Source organism: Maniola jurtina, chromosome 16 (assembly GCF_905333055.1).
Source record: "Maniola jurtina chromosome 16, ilManJurt1.1, whole genome shotgun sequence".
In the NCBI taxonomy this organism is placed as follows: domain Eukaryota; kingdom Metazoa; phylum Arthropoda; class Insecta; order Lepidoptera; family Nymphalidae; genus Maniola; species Maniola jurtina.
Window position 1 is genome coordinate 11,735,989 of NC_060044.1, and position 17,111 is coordinate 11,753,099.

The 17,111-nt window shown below is 38.0% G+C and overlaps 1 protein-coding gene across 2 annotated transcripts; it reads right to left on the minus strand.

Annotated features, from left to right (window-relative positions):
- Nucleotides 1-457: 457 nt before the first annotated feature.
- Nucleotides 458-15,294, minus strand: LOC123872917. 2 transcript variants are annotated; one of them, XM_045917514.1, is made up of 3 exons: nt 11,913-15,294; nt 11,178-11,186; nt 458-468 (listed from the first exon to the last, which is right to left on the minus strand). In XM_045917514.1, coding segments are annotated over exons 1-2 (2,676 nt in total). In that variant the 5' UTR covers nt 14,588-15,294; the 3' UTR covers nt 458-468; nt 11,178-11,185. The 2 variants fall into 2 exon arrangements, with proteins under 2 accessions (XP_045773470.1, XP_045773471.1); XM_045917515.1 differs by lacking the exons at nt 458-468; nt 11,178-11,186 and adding exons at nt 4,704-4,728; nt 6,488-6,497 and having other exon boundaries at nt 11,910-15,294.
- Between the last annotated feature and the right edge of the window lie 1,817 nt (nt 15,295-17,111).

Genomic DNA, 17,111 nt, shown 5'->3' on the forward strand with positions numbered 1-17,111 from the left:
ATAGACAGACAGACAGACAACAAAGTGATCCTGTAGGGGTTTCGTTTTTCCTATTGAGGTACGGAATCCTAAAACGGAACGGAGCTCAGTAAGTTAAGTTATAGGTAAATATTTAGGTTTTTTAAGTTTAATTTATTAGTATTTATGTTTCATTTATGTTCATTCTATGTACTGTGTTTGCGCCTAGCTTATAGTCCCGAATAAAAGTATATTTATTTATTTAAAAATGAAGATGAATGAATGAAGAATGTTTTTTATTTCAACTAGACTTACTACTTATACCTTCGGAAAAAAGTTATTTGTTATAATATTTTCAAAATAAATATCACTACATACATACTATAATTATAAACAAAAAGTTCAAGCCGTACCAGTAGATACGGTAGGTATATTCTGTGATATGACACTTACCATTTTGATAAAATTTAGGTCTCACCACAAAAACTTAAACAAGGTTTAAAGTTTAAACTAACGTCAAACACGAGCATTTGTATGAGTTAAGCGGGTTTAACGTTTGTTTAAACCACGTTTAAAGTTTTCGTGGTAAGCCAATATTGTGCTCATGCCATGTCTCGGTACTTCTATAATCCTCGCCTTACATAATATTAAGTAACATAAAATACCAGCTTTGGATAGGAGCGGATGTAACACTCGTAACATAATTCTTACAACAAATTTCATCAGTGCTGAACCCCAGAGCAGTTCTCAAGTATCGTTAGAGGGGTATCGCTAAATTGGCTATTTATACACCACCCCTGCACCTTTGCTCAGGCATCAGGTGAAAAGGTTATACCTATCCCAATTAATGTCACATTTAGGGTTAAGTTGACCGGTTAGTAACAGATTCCTTACGTATTTATACTAGCTGATGCTCGCGACGTTGCTCGTTTCGTATCAGAAACGAGCAAAGAACCGCTACTGGATTGCAACGATCTTCCGGCGTCCGTTTTTCTTGCCAATTATAACTTAGGTACCTTCAAGGCAAGAGTGATTATCCATCTTCTAGGCAAGCGTCAATTTGGACCTCGTCATTTGTTTAAAGCATGATTGTCATCAAGCGTAAGCCTATGATGTATTAAAAAATTTAGGTTTTTAAAAATCCCGTGGAATCTTTGATTTTGTGAGATCAAATGTATGCTTATAGGCTATAAAATATATTTCTGTATCGCGGACAAAAATATGATCCCTTTATAAAAATGTGCAGAATCTTATTGTCATCAAAATGACCGCTTGCAATTGCAAGCTTGATAATTCACAAGTAATTTCATCATTGCTGAACCCTAGAGCAACTATCTTTATTGGGGTATCACTAAATTGGTTATTTATACACCACCTCTGCACCTTTGCTCCGGTATCAGGTGGAAAGGTCGCACTCCAATTAATTTCACATTTATTCAGGGTTGCTTTGCGGGTTAGTTATATTAGTAAGCGGCTGACCACTTCATTCGCAGTTAATTTGTTTTGAAATGAAATGAATTTATTTAGTTCACGTAGGACCGCATGTGTCACTTACACATTTCTACCTTACCTACTCTTACGTTCTCATCTTAGATTACATTGTTACTTACCACCAGGTGAAATTGCAGTTAAGGACCAATTTGTTTTTGAATAAATAAATAAAAACCTGTAAAAGAAGACTCTATCACTGGTTCGGTTCGGAAAGAAACTTCTACTGAGAAGAGCCAACAAAAAACTCAGCATTTTTGCGACATAATGAAAACAAAATACGGACAAGATTACAAAAGCTGGCAGAAAATATTGTACATCAACCTTTAGAAAGAGATTTCGGCTTCGTAGAGCATTGTCTCTGTCACTTATATCTAAGTGACGTATCGTCGGTCTCAACGACAGAGACAACCTTTTATGAAACGGCTATCTCTTTCCAAAGGTCGATGTACAATATTTCCCGCCAGGTACTGTACCTCGTTGTAGTTAGCCAATTATAAGGGAACCAATGATCCAATAAATACACATACGAGTGAATGCTCAAAATTACGACGTACTTTTATTTTAGTTGGATACAAAGACGCTAGGCCTCAGCTCCACTCCACTCCACTACGCACAAGTAGGTGTGCGTTGTGCCGAGGTATTTTATTTTAGCCCGTTTAACGCGCATCGTACAAATTCAACGCAGCCTTTTCGCAATATTTTCCAACGTATTTGATCCTCGGTTAGGATAAAATGTTTCATCTTCTACAAAAATTGTGGGTCGGAATGAAAAATTGCTATAGAATTTGTTACAGGCATTATTATCATAGACTTCTGAAGAGGATTTTTTCAAAGTAAGGTTTTGGACAAAGAGCCCGCGAGGCGAGCCCCTTCGTTATTTTATAAAAGCTGAACGTTTCTGAAAATATTAGTACCTACGTCTTTATACTTTGATGAAAGATTTTTTACACCTTTTTTAGGGTTCCGTACCTCAAAAGGAAAAACGGAACCCTTATAGGATCACTTTGTTGTCTGTCTGTCTGTACGTCCGTCCATCCGTCGTGTCTGTCAAGAAACCTATAGGGTACTTCCCATTGACCTAGAATCATGAAATTTGGCAGGTAGATAAATCTTATAGCACAAGTACAGGAATAAATCTGAAAACTGCGGATTTGTGGTTATATCATTTAAAAAAATTAAAATGTGTTTCAATTTTCAAAAAAATAACTATACCAAGTGGGGTATTATATGAAAGGGCTTTACGTATATATTCTAAAACAGATTTTTGTTTACTTTTATGCATAATAGTTTTTGATTTATCGTGCAAAATGTTGGAAAAAATACCCGAGTACCGAATACCCTCAGTGCGCGAGTCTGACTCGCACTTGGCCGGTTTTTCACTTGTCATCTCCCAAAGCCACCATGATCTAAACTTCATAGTCGTTGTTTCCCTGTATTGGGGCAATACACAGAGACTCTTTCAGCTTTTATAAAATAACGAAGGTCTGGCCTTCGCTGGCTCTCTTTCTATTTCGTATTATGCGGGTTTCGCGTTCTTTATGAGCGAATATTTTGCTGTTATGAGAACGTTCATATTGTTTGGCAAAATTCTGATACTTACTGCTTGTACGTTGGATGAGTTATCATAATCTGTCAAGTATTTTTAACCAACGCAAGAAAAGAAATTACAAAAACTTACTGTCTATCTGCGTACCTACCTATCTGTTTATACAAGGTGTAACCAGAACGCAAGCAAAAAACGAAGACAGATGATAGTATCGGTAATGACTGATAAAATACCAGTAAAAGAAATGCGAAAAAAATAATTTAAAAAGTATTGTATTTTTAAAATGTCACAATATATTGCAAATAAAACATCTGACTGACGCTAGAGGTCAACGAACGTTGCGTAAGAGGCCACTCGGAGTCAATGCCGCATCGTAGGGGGGAATTGACTCGAATTTGACACGCTTTACATTGCGGGTTTCAAAAATACTAACAAAAAATGAGGCCTATCATGGCCCCATTTTTTATATATTTTTCCACCACCATCCGAAATCAATTCCTGGCATAGGAATTGATTTTAATCTATAATGAAAAATACTTGCTGACTGATCTATCAACGCAGAGTCTAAAACGCTGGGCTAGACCTGTGATAGAAGATTCCTTTTATACATATAACGAAAGCACTCACTAACAAACGATTTATCCATAAAAATGCTAAGTGCTCTTTCGGATAAAAGTGATGAATCCTGAAACACAATACCTGTGTTTCACTATGATTTTCGGAAATTTTACCTCGAAGATATTTAATAAATAGGTAGGTTAAGATTTTTAAAGTCTGCCTTCAAGGAAATTTCAGTAATTTTGCATTTTGTGAGACGGGCTTGAGCTTGACGACAATCATGCCTGAGAAACAGAGCAATGAAGAGATCTGCGTTAGAGCGTGCTTGCCTAGAAGATGCATATTCACTTCAAGGCAAGACTTGAATGTATTCAAATGAATGCTGTCGGAAAACAGGTTAAAACAAACCTAAGTTCTAAACACAAATTATGGAGCGAAAAGTTTGTCGTAATTGGTGTTCAAAACTTTACCCGTTCAATCAAAAAAAAAAAAAAAACAAAGATAAACTGGTTGAAATCGACGCTATGAACGAGTCCCATTATCTGCCAGACCGAACAGCGGGCGAAAACAAAAATGAAACATTTTCACGTGAAATTGTATATGTGATAATAGGCCTCGCGGGTGTAATGGGCCAAAAAATCACATATAACTTATAACAACAAGGTTTAGTCATCTAAGAATAAATATTTTTATTGGTATTAGATTTTCGCCAAGATATTATTTAACTCCAGAGAGGCATTGCTCATACCTTCGTATTTTATAAAGTGAAATTCAAGGAACCAAAAGCTTAATTTGCTATAATCCGCTAAACCAAACCAAATCTGTATGGTGCAGCATGCGGCTTCCGACATGCACCGCCCGCCCTCCCACTGATAAACGTGCAGGAAAAGCCAGCCACCAAGCAAGCCATACGCACCACCACCACGCAGTACCACCACTCAAAACCACTTGATGTACGTTTCGCCCCGACACCGGAGCATCCTCAGGAGATGTAGACCTTACAATGCCTTGTATATCATGGACTTCCGCGAAATAACGCTTCTATACTAAAAGTGAAATTCGTTCGCGTGTGTGACATCCATACATGTAGTGGCATAGATTACTTTACTTCATAGTGTAAGGTTATTTTTAAAAATTGATTTGAGTTGTCAAAAATAATATAAAATTATTAATTTATCTAATGCAGGTAGTTTGATAAAATCGATATTTCGCTCATTCGATGTCATACAATCTGTTGCTAGGAGGCCAACAAGATTGAACTTGCATAAATACAGGTGTTTCGAAGGTTTTAGTTCAGTCTCCTTCTGAGATTCGGAGCGATATCGCATATTTTCAGTATTTGGATTGTGAACTAGATAATTAGATGTTGTGATAGCAATCACGCTCTAATTAAATTATTTATTTTGGCATTAGTTTGTTTAGATTAAGACTCTCGGATAACCTTTACACATTGAACTAGTGTTTTTTGTGTTGGTTTTGAGAGGACATTCCAATAATCCGATAAAAATATTTAAATACTTAATACCTGCTTTTCTGAGTGACGCCAATAATAGATACATACGCAGCGTTTACGCACCTTTGGGTAAATTGACACCTACGAGCATACTTCAAAATATGGCAACCTGGTACCAATTTATAGAAATAGTTGGATCACGTTTTTTTTTATTTTTATTTATTTTTATTTTATCAATATAACTCTGCTAGATATTTACATAGGTTCTGCGATGCATATTCCTGTATATTACATGAAATACATACATTACATAAAAATATTACACGGAAACACAGAACAATCACAATATGACGGTAGGAATATAAAATAAATGAATGGCAGGGTACTTGGTTGCACAGTGCACGATCGGTAGGTATTTTGTGGCGCTCGGCACAGAGGTGATACTAGTTTGATTGCTACGGGTAGTTTTAACTTTAAGCTAAGTAATGCAACAAATTAAGTGAAAACATTGGAAAATTAATATTTGTGTATTCGTATTCTAAGCCTCATCTGATTAAGCTGAAGTTTTGTACAATTGTTGTTGACACTTGCGTGAAGGTTTCTGCATTGTACCGAGGTGGCGTGTGAGAGGCATTGCGGTGCATGCTGGACATTTGCTAGTCTGTGTTAATCCGTTTCCATACTAGTTCAAGGTGAGTTTCCCTGTCTGTTTGTCAACTATTTACAGCTCAAAAACCAAACTGATCTTGTTGAAATTTGGTATAGAGATAGATTACATCCCGGAAATGGAAGTAAGCTACATTTTGTTCCTGAAAATCAGAGAGATACGATGGGATTTAAAAAAAAACTGTATATGCATACCAGTAAATAATATACCACAAAGACATCTATGATAAAATGTTGCATACATTAGGTCGACGAGAAAAGTCACTTTATCCATAAATATACAAATGCCCTCTGCGTACAAAATGTGCCTCGTATTTCTGCAGAAAACAAATGCATAACCGGCTCTCGGAGGAGTTCACACAAATTGTTTAAGGGGACGTGCTATTTGTACAACTCTCTAGACATCCCTCAGACGTGCCCTAAGTGTCTTCACTTCAAAAATAAAAATTTCATATTCTAACTCTATCTTATTTCTAATTTGAAGCGACGCTTCTTGAGAAGTTTCCGTAGCACGCTCCACAGCGCTGTTCCTTCATTTCGTGAATCATCTTCATTCATGTTTTTAAACAAATTTTAGTAATTGATATTGTTTATATCCATGATTTGCCAGATTTCCGTAAAAATGTGTAATTTCAAAGCTACAAGAGCTCAAAGATTTGTATGTAAATATTTATAGCGCTAAATATAATCGCACTAAATCTAAATGTTTAGAACACTACGAAGAAATTCCTCTTTAGAAAAATTCTTGGGTATTACAGTGATCGTGCGTGTGTTAGAGCATACTATTTCAATCCACATTCACGCACAGGAAATACCAAAAAGCAAAGTGCGCGATATTTGACAGCACCAATCAGGGTTATTATTATGTAAATTTTTGCAAAATAATCAATATTTTAAAAAATAACAGATTATGAGTGAATATTATAAGTGAGCAAGATTACAATATGACAAGTGTAAATCAAAATTTTATAACACCCCCGACAAGTGAAGATTACAGTAACTAGAATAGAACTGATAACTTTCAAACGGCTGAACCGATTTTCTTGAATTATAGCTAAGAACACTTTCGATTAAGCCACCTTTCAAACAAAAAAAATACTAAATTAAAATCGGTTCATTAGTTTAGCAGCTACGATGCCACATACAGATACACAGCTACACACATCAAACTTATAACACCCCTCTTTTTGGGTTGGGGGTTAAAAATGATAAGGTCAGGTGACCCCAAAATAAGGTTTTAACAAGGTATTTTAGGGTTTAAATTCGATAGTTCTTTGATTGCGATTTCAACTGGCAATATGGTTACAATTCTGTCTAAGTTGGAATCGGTCTAACTTCAAAAGTGTATGATAATACCACTACCTATTCCTAATCAGTTTTTACATAGATCATATTGGTCCGCTAAATATTATAGCATGGCAGCACAGCTATGCCAAGTTAGATGCCTCCCACCAGACCACAGCCAATTTAGAAATTACTGTCCAAATTGCCCCTGCCAGGAATCGAATCCGGGACCTTCTAATCATCAATTACACTGTTCACCACTGCAACAGGGAGGTCGTCAAAAGGCAATTTGACTTGGAAAATAAAATTTTCATATTCTTACTCTCTCATTTTTAATTCCGTGCGCTCACGCTGTTTGCGAGAGAAACCAAGAAAAAACAGTTTTGCATTTTTCATATTTAATTAGCTTTTGTTTGTTAGCACACCCATGTGGATGGCTATTTACTTTAAGACGGTGCTTGCATTTTGATGCAGCAATTCTATCGACTCAACTTTGTCCCACCTAGGTGGGGTGTGCTTTCCTGTATTTTCTCGCCCACTTTGTGTTGTTTTGGACGTGAAACATCAGATTTCAGATTCAGACAGAGCATATACTACATATACGCAAAAGGTCGGAAAAAATATCCGTACGGAACCATCGTTGCGCCAGTTTGACTTGCACTTGGTCGGTTTTTTAATCACAGCTGAATTTGATAATATCCCATTAATCCCCTTTCAGGTTATTAACTCTCAAATTGCCTTAGACGCCGATGTAAGCAGAGACAATGAGAATTTAAGCGACCACTCATCTTTGTAATAACTCAGCCGCCGGCGAGCGAGGGAAAATATAGCGATTAAAAGTGTAAGCAATTTTAATTAAATTTCTGAGGCGATAGCGAGGGTTGAAGGAACTAGTAATATTCTGATATGATTTTATTTTATTTTATTTTTACTGTTGTCATCATCAAAAATAGGCATTTCCAAATAAGGCCACCACACCTCAACCGGTCCTCAGCCTTCCTCATCTAGCCACTTTCCACCCCTCCTTTAAAATGTCAGGCTATCTTAATAATGGGTGCCCTACTCTACGCATAAATACTAGTAGGCAGTCTTTACAATAGAACCAAGTAATTAAGCAGTTTTACCCAAGTAAGTAAAGTTTGCAAAAGCTGCTATTTATTGAAATGTCTTTGCGAAGTGAGCCTTCTGTACCTATTCTATGCCCCTAGATTCATCATCATCATCATTATTGACCGATAGACGTCCATTACTGGATATAGGTCTCTTGTATGGACTTCCACACACCACGGTCTTGCGCAGCCGGCGTTATTAGCCTAAGGCGCCGCCTAAATCCAGCGGCTTCCTGCGTTTCGTTTGATGTCATCCTGTCAACCTAGTGGGGGGTCTTCCAACACTGCACCTTCCGTTGCGAGGTCGACATTGTAGCCTCTTGAGACCCAAACATCGATCGGTTTTTCTAACTATGTACCTACTACCATGCCCATTGCCACTTCAGCTTCGCAATCTGTTGGCTACGGTTGTGCTAATTCGATTGTAAACAAGTGCGAGTCAGACTCACGCAGTGAGGGTTCCGTACTCGGGTATTCTTTCCAACATTTTGCACGATAAATCAAAAACTATTATGCATCAAAATAATTAAAAATCTGTTTTAGAATGTACAGTCCCTTTCATATGATACCCCACTTGGTATCCTAGTTATCTTACTTTGAAAATTGAAACACATTTTAATTTTTTTAATGATGTAACCAAAAATTCACGGTTTTCAGATTTATTCCTGTACTCTACACAACACTAGTTCCTTTAATTTCAACATCCAAGAGCTGCTTTGAACACGTGTATCAAAACCTTAATAGAATATAATCTGCAGAACTTTATACCAAAAGAACAATATTTTAAAAGGAATCTAATTTCATTCTTTCTCCCAAGATACGCCAGGAAGCTATAATTTAAATTGTTTCATTTTTTCTCTTGTTATATCTCATTATTTATGTACTGGAAGGCGTTTCATAATGAAGATAGTGTTATCCTTACCACGTTATTCTTGGAAAGCCGGCCTTTTAATGGCTTTAGATAACGTTTTCCTATGCACCTACTGCTTTATAAAACAATTTTAAATTAACCATTAGTTTTATTTTAAGTACTCTTTTTATAATCTAAATCTAAATAATAAGTTATTTCCTAAATCCTTTACATATAACAATTATTATTGTTGTTCAAATGACAAATAATCAAATATTTGCGTAAAATAGTACAGTGTTAACAGTCTGTATGATGACAATTACTTGACCACGAATTTGTGACGATTTTGCATACGTCTCGTCGCGCCTTCAAGATCAACAATTTATTATTGACGTTTTATTAGTTACAAAACTAAAGTAACACTATAGTTAAATATTGAAACAAATATTATAGTAAAGTGATTACTAAAATATTTTTACTAGACATTTCACCACGTTTAATAGCCTCATCGGGTGACAGAAGGGCTGGCTCATTTTTTGCGCAACGAATCAGCCTGGCTGTCCAGCGTGGAAATGCAGCCAGTATTCTTGGAACCATTCTACGACAGAACAGCAGAACTGGCACCCTAATCTGCCGTCCTAACGAAGAGAGCAATAACTAGGTTTCGACTACTTTCGAGATATTCGCGGTTATGATTAGCTACTTACAAATCGTAATATTACATATTGCAGTTTTGATAACCAACAGAACCGAAACTACTGAAGATACAAAAAAGACGTCTAAGGCGAAAATATAGAGCTCATTTTCCTGATTACGGATATTATGGTCTTAAGTCAATTTGCCCAAAAACTCGACTTATTGCACTCTTTTTTAGGACGGCAGTAATGTGGTCGACATCCAATCTATTAGCCGCTGGATTTAGGTCAGGTGGCGTAAGACCATGGCGGTTCGAAGTCCCTACAAGAAACTTATGTCCAGCTGTGGAGGTCTATCGGTTGGTAATAATGATGATGAAGATTCAGTTTATTGTAATCCACAAATAAACTAAACATTCGCGTAATATATTACGTCGTTGTCTCAAACAATGATGTGACAATTATTTCATCACGATTAGTCTCGTTTTTACAATATTACCTGACCTTGTTGTAATTCAATGTACAAATAGTTTTGTCTGTTTTCGTTTTCGCTTGTAAGAACGCATACCTGCCTTATTAATATGTTAAACTGAGTTTTATTAACTTTAGCATTCGGTTGTAATTTGTATCATCTTCGTCAATTATATGACTTCCACTGCTGAACTTAGGAACTTCTAACATGATCCAGTTATGGCGCCTGGATTCAGCGGCTCCCTGATATTCGTTTGATGTCGTCTATCCAGTGTGAAGGGTCTGCCAACACTACTTTTTCCGGTGTATGGTCACCATTCTAGCACCTTCGGACCCAATGTCTATGGTTCTTTGAAATAAGTGTTGACGGACCATTGCGCATACTAATATGACTGGGTGCCCTGCACGAACGAGGAGCTGCACGAGGCTTCTGAACGATCTATTGGGACTTGCGGCTTTTTTGGGCTGCCCGTATTTCAGGTGACATTTGCGTCGACTTGAAGAAGAAGAAGAAGAATATGTGCTCCTAGAAGTGACATAGGCAATCTTATATCCCGAAAATCGAAGATTTCCCACGGTATTTTTACGCAATCATGAGAAAAAGAGCTGCATCTGTGATGAGCAGAGTACGCGGGAGCTCCAACAGTATTTTGAATACATTGGCTGCAAAGTGGGAAAACCCCTTTATGAAGCACTGGGTGTACATACATATGAACACCCAGTGGTCCCGAAGTTACATGAATTAAGCCTAATTTGACAATTAATAATAATGTAATTTAATTTAGTTTAATTTCATTTGACTTAATTTGATTTGATTTGATTTAATTTAATCACTAACATAGTTCATAAGGCCCTGTTACTAACACTATATGGATGAAATGTTCCGAAATAAATGTTTATTATTATTATTATAAAAATCTAAACCCACGTGGACGAAGTCGCGGGCATCAGCTAGCTAGCAGCATATTATGAAAACATTTTCGATTGGTGCTAACTGATATTAAATATGCGAATCCGGGATCAACCGCTTGTTGCTACGATGTATCCAAAACTCAAGTGCAAGGGCGTTATACGCTAAACGGGCGTTAATTGGTGCTCCCCGCGGACTGATTGCTCGTGAATATACCTCTCTTGCTCGAGTGACATAGGGTGAGACAAGGACAATCTTGTTACTGCTGATATGCTAAATCGGTCATTGGTGTAATAATCTGGTTAAGGTTTTTTTAAAACAGCTCTTTTTGAAAATAGCTGCATCACACATCATTCAAAGTAATTTCACCCTCACCGTGCACTTTGACTACCCTTTGAGCCAGGCGTTTTTTCCACGCACATGCAAATTGTGGAACCAACTCCCTTCGATGGTGTTTCCACTAGATTTCAGTATTGTGGTTATTCAAGGGGAGCATCGACAAATTCCTGAAAAGCCGGTAACCTATTTGGCGGTTGCTATGGTGCTACAAATGTTCATAGGCGGCGGTGATCACTTAATATCAGGTGACCCACCAACTCGTTTAATCATTTTTGTATTTTTTAAAAATGGCTGTGACCAACGATCTTCACACATTGACCTTTGGACATTGACCATTCCAAACAATAATTTTTGAAGCCAGTTACTTATACCTAACTTGATGGGTAGGAAATGTCTTGTTTGGTTTGACAGCTCTTCGAAAAAGAAAACAGAACAGAAGAGAAAACAAGAAAACAGAAAAAAGTTGCAGAAAACACGATTTTTTTAATAACTATTCTTTATTATTTATTTATTATTTATTTATTTATTTAATTAATTATTTAATTAGAACGGACCTTTTAAGTCCAATTACACTAATTAAATTAAATTACACAATAAAATTAAATTTGTTAAGTCAATAATCAAATAATCAAATATGTCAACTAAAAATTTTCACAAAAGTGCAGGATCTGACCTATGAGGTCAGCCCATTTGTCAGCAAATATGTCACAGCGAGGGGACTCCTTCAGCAGCGCGTTCAGCGCTGCCAAAGTGCGTGGTATGGGAGACCTGGCGCGCGCTACCGTGCGACTAAACGGACTCACGAAAAACTTGCGGCGGCGGCGGAGGTAGCTGTAATCAGTGGGTGCATAAACGGAGCAGAGCTTGTTGTGCAGCTCAGAGCAGTCAATCACACCCCTAAGAATCTTGCAAATTGTACCAATTTGGTCGCACTCTCGTCGGGTTTTAAGCGAGTTGAAACCCAAGTGCCCTTGGAGAAATTTTGTGGGGTACATAAATGGGTAATACCCGTACAATCTCTTATATAGATACCTTAAAAAGGCTTTTTGGACCTTTTCAAGAAGCAAGATGTAAGTGCTTTCGTATGGATTCCAAATACAGGCGCTGGTTTCTAGCTTGGCACGAACCAAAGCATCAAATACTAGTTTTATCGTGTGACAATTTTGAAAATCTCGAGTATTTCGCAAAACAAATCCCAACCGTTTGAATGATTCGGAGGCGAGTGTAGAAATATGGTCATGGAATGTAAGTTTATGGTCAAATATTATTCCTAGGTCCTTTATATTAGCTTGTCTGGGCAACTGAACCCCGTTCATATTATACGGGAAGTAAACTGGACACCTCTTGCGTCCAAAAGTCATAACAGAACATTTATTGGTGTTGAACTCCATTCTGTTTTCGTCACTCCATTTGATGACAGCATCAATATCATTCTGAAGTTCAACACATTCAGCCTCAGATTTTATTTCCATAAACAATTTCAGGTCATCAGCGTATAGCAAACACTTGGCCCTTTCAAGCACTGATGGTAGGTCGTTGATCATTATCAGGAAAAGGAGAGGGCCAAGAATCGAGCCTTGACTGACGCCTGAACGAGTGTGGTAGGATTTGGATTCATACAAGCCAAGCCGCACAAATTGTTTTCGGTCTTGAAGATAATTTGCCATAAGTTGTAAGAGGTTGGGAGCGAAGCCAATCTTACTCAACTTGGATAATAATATATCATTGTTGACCCTGTCGAACGCTTTACGAAAGTCAAAGTAAAGGACATCCACTTGTCCGCCACGATCTAAGCATTCGGAAATGTAGTCGACCAATGTCAATAGGTTACTATTAACCGATCGCTTACTCCTAAAGCCGTGCTGTTCGTCAGAGAGAAACACATTGACCTGCTTATAAATTATTTCATGTAGTATGCTCTCAAAAACTTTAGCCGGTGTAGACAGGATAGCTATAGGGCGGAAATCCTCAACAGCTACGGTATTACCAGTTTTAGGAATAGGCGTAACTCTTGACAGCTTCCATTGTGATGGGTAAGTACCAGATTTCAGAGATAGGTTAAATATATGGAAGAGGGGGAGTACAAAATAATTGGACTTCTTGAGTATAGATGGTGGAATTTCGTCCGGGCCTACAGAGCTATTAGGCTTCAACTTAGTAATACCACGCTTTACTTGCTGTGGAGAAAAATTCTGTACACATATCATATTACTGTTGCGGTTGTTATCAGAGCTATTCGCCTCCGAAGCATTCAATGCTGGAACTTCGGGGAGAAATACGCTTGAGAAAAAGTTTGCAAAAGCTTCGGCTGCTTTGGTTCCCACCAGGCGCTCACCATTGGAATCCACTGCTGGTTCGAAACCACCTTTAGATCGCAGACCCGAGACGTGAGCCCAAAACTTTTGAGGATGCTTCCTGATGTTATGCTCGACATCTTTGATGTAAATTTTATAAGCAATGTTAATTCGATCATTAAGGCTGGACCTCATATCGGTGAATCTTTTGTAGTCTGAGTTCAACTGGGACTTTTTCCATATCCTATGTAATTTCAATTTACGTTCACAATCTCTGATTATGTCTTTTGTGAACCAAACCGGATAACGCCGAACTACCCTAGATCTTACCTTCTTGGGGATACAACTGTCAAATAAGTTATAGACGGTTTGATAAAAGTAGTGAACTGCAGTATCTACATTAGTTGAGTCGATAACATTACTCCAGGAGGTTTCACAAAGTAACTGTGATAATGCCTCATGATTGCATTTTTTAAAATTCCAATCCCTAGCCCTACCAATATTACTAGGTTCCATGCGATCTCTGGGACGTTGGGTTTCAAAACTGAATGAGATATCTAGGGGTGGATGATATGCATCTGGGTTGACCATGCCCTCCGAGGAGTTAACCGACACTGTGACATTTTTTGCAAGGACCCGAACTAATATGACGTCTAACATCGAACCATGTGTGTTTACAATGTGGTTTTTTTCGAAAAGATTACAGTACGACACAAAATAACAAAAATAGTTTTTAACATTTTGAGAGGCACTATTAAGATTTAAATCGCCTAAAATAATAATAAATCCATTCAAGTTATTAATAAATGATTCTACTTTGCAAAACCAATCAAAATAGTCAGAGTCACTCGCACTTGGCTTGATATAAACGACACAAACATAAACAGAACGATTGCGTAGCGTAAAGACCACCCAGAGGTCCTCACCGGCATCAGTCTCGAGGTCTCGTCGGCGGCGCATCAGAATGCCATGGCGCGCCAGGATCATTACGCCTCCACATGGCGTGCAGCGATCTCGGCGCATGACACTCCAACCACCACATGCCACCTCCGAGTCTCCGACCGATTGGTCGAGGAACGTCTCCGTGGTTGCCACAATATCTACTGGTGTTTGCAATAGGTTGTTTCTCCAGACATTAAGTTTGGTCTTGATGCCACGCACGTTTTGATAGAACAGGCTAAGAGTGGTTCTATTGCCGGGAATTGTTTGGTCGGCGGGGGTCACGAAATGTCTGCTGGGACTGCGCTGCTGTGTCACGTAGGGAGTTGGAGGGTTTCCGAAGTTGTATCCATGGCTTTATTTTAGCATTGACGGGCCATACGGTTTGCGTGTAGCAGGTCTCATAGTCAGCTTCAGGCACCGTGATTTTGTAAGATTTGTAGTTACCTTTAGGCTTAAGCTCCTCCACAGCGCACGCTCCACTCGGACAAAGTTGTTGAAGGTACTTGAGAACATCATTCGCGTCGGATTCCATATTCCATAGGTGGAGGTATTTTCGTGGCTCAACGGCTTTTAGAGATGTTACTGACGGACCAGCTGTACCCCGAAGTGAAAGTGGTCGTACGCTTTTCCTGCTACGAGCCACTGTACTCCACTCGCTTGCGGTGGTGTTATTTCCTAAATTCGACTGATGTTCACTGTCAGATATTCCGACCACGGCGGGCTCGGCACTCTCAATTAAAGTGTGGGAAGTAACTCCAGTATTTTGGGGGCGCGGGGCTGCCACTAAAGACTGCGAAGTGTTACATTTTGTAGTTACAGGTGTAGGTATATGCTGACCAGGAACGGATACAAGTGTGACGGTAGCATGCGGTTCAGCTGGCATATTTGGGTTTCCATTGATATTATGCACTTGCCCCTTGATAAACTTCTCGATTAAACTTGTTTGTGATGCGTAAAATTCCTCTAACTTACTTTGATAAACAGCAATTGTTGACGTCGCTTGATGTAATTGACTTTTTAATTCAGAAATTTCCTCCCGTAGGCCTTTAACTTCTAAGTGCAGATTTTTAATCGTAGTGTTATTTTGGATTTCACCGTCATTCGGGACCGCAGCGGGTCTTTTTCGGAACGTTATATTTGTGTCCTGCCTCCTGTGGGATCCAACTGGAGTAAGACTGTTGTCTCCGCCTCTTTTAGAGGAGCAAGCACAAGCAGGGCATATCCAAGAAGAAGCATTAGTCGAATCAATACTTTTTGTGCCACTGCATAAAAGGTGGTAGGTTTTATGTTTACATTCCTCTATGCTGCATATTAAGGATTCCTCATCGGCACCCACAACACTACAACAAGCTGCGCAGCTCATTTTGCGTTCGTTGGGCAATAGTGGGTAGGTAAGTAAAATAAAAAGTGCAATGTCGCGTCGCTAACCGCTGCAGACGGGCTCCGACAGGGACGCAGCGTCGCTTTCCACTCACGCGCACAAGGGACAGCTGCTAGGTACGCCGGGTTCAACGACCGGCGGTTATCGGCCGACCTTGGCACATTTGTTATAGTTGATATAAATACGTCACTACAGATTTAATTTTAGTTTAGTTTTTAGCTTCACACTATTTTCACACTAGTTTAGTTTAATGATTATATAGAAAACACTTTTATCTCCATATAACTCGTAATTTTAGTTAAATATCACTTGTTTTTCTTCAGTTATTATTTATTTATGACAGAGCGTCGTGAACTTGACGTTCGCGCGTGTGTGAAATTATATTTATTCCAATAATTATAATACATGGAGAAACAGAAAATCATAACAATACTATTTGGGGCTTTATTCTGTTAAAAAGTATGCCATCATAACAATAATTTGAGATAACTTAGCAAATCTCTTATCAAATATGATAAAAATGTGTAACTTTATGATTCCGTTTACACACCTATCAGTTAACCTTAGATTACAATGTTGTCATTTTGTTCGAGATATTTATTTGAAAATAACTTTGCAATCATAGTGATAGATAGACTCACTGGCTATTTACGTGTTAATAATTTTATTTAAAACTGAAAATATTACAATTTTTTTTAAATTTTGGTTGTTTTTTAAATATTTTTTCTTCATTTTGATTTTCCCTTTGCCCTACCCTTCCCTGTACGGGTTTTTTACAGAGTTTTTTTTAGTTAAAATATTCAGGTTAACAAAAGTGATATTGAGGTAAATCGATAACTTTATGTGAATTGTCGAATTTCTTAGTGATTTAACAACTTTATACAATTCCTACTTTAAAGAATATTTTTCAATTTTTTGAAGAGGTGTACCGGATAATTTTAAAAACGCCTTAAAAGGCTTTATACCATTAGAGCCAGCCATAAAATAACAAAAGGCTTTTCCGCTAACCATCTATTTTTGGGAACAAGAAATCAAGTTGGATAATATTCGAGATGTCTTCCAAGTTAACTGACGCAGTTGGATATTCAATGTCTATGGAGGAGGAACAACTTAGTGGACGTACATTTCGACAACGTGTAAGTTTTATTCTGAAAATATTATTTTACTAGCTGATGCCTGCGACTTCATCCGTGTGGATTTAGGTTTTGAAAATTCCGTAGAAAC

Coding starts and splice junctions, on each gene's coding strand:
- LOC123872917 (XM_045917514.1), bottom strand. CDS start 14,587: ATGCGCCGAGATCGCTGCACGCCATGTGGAGGCGTAATGATCCTGGCG.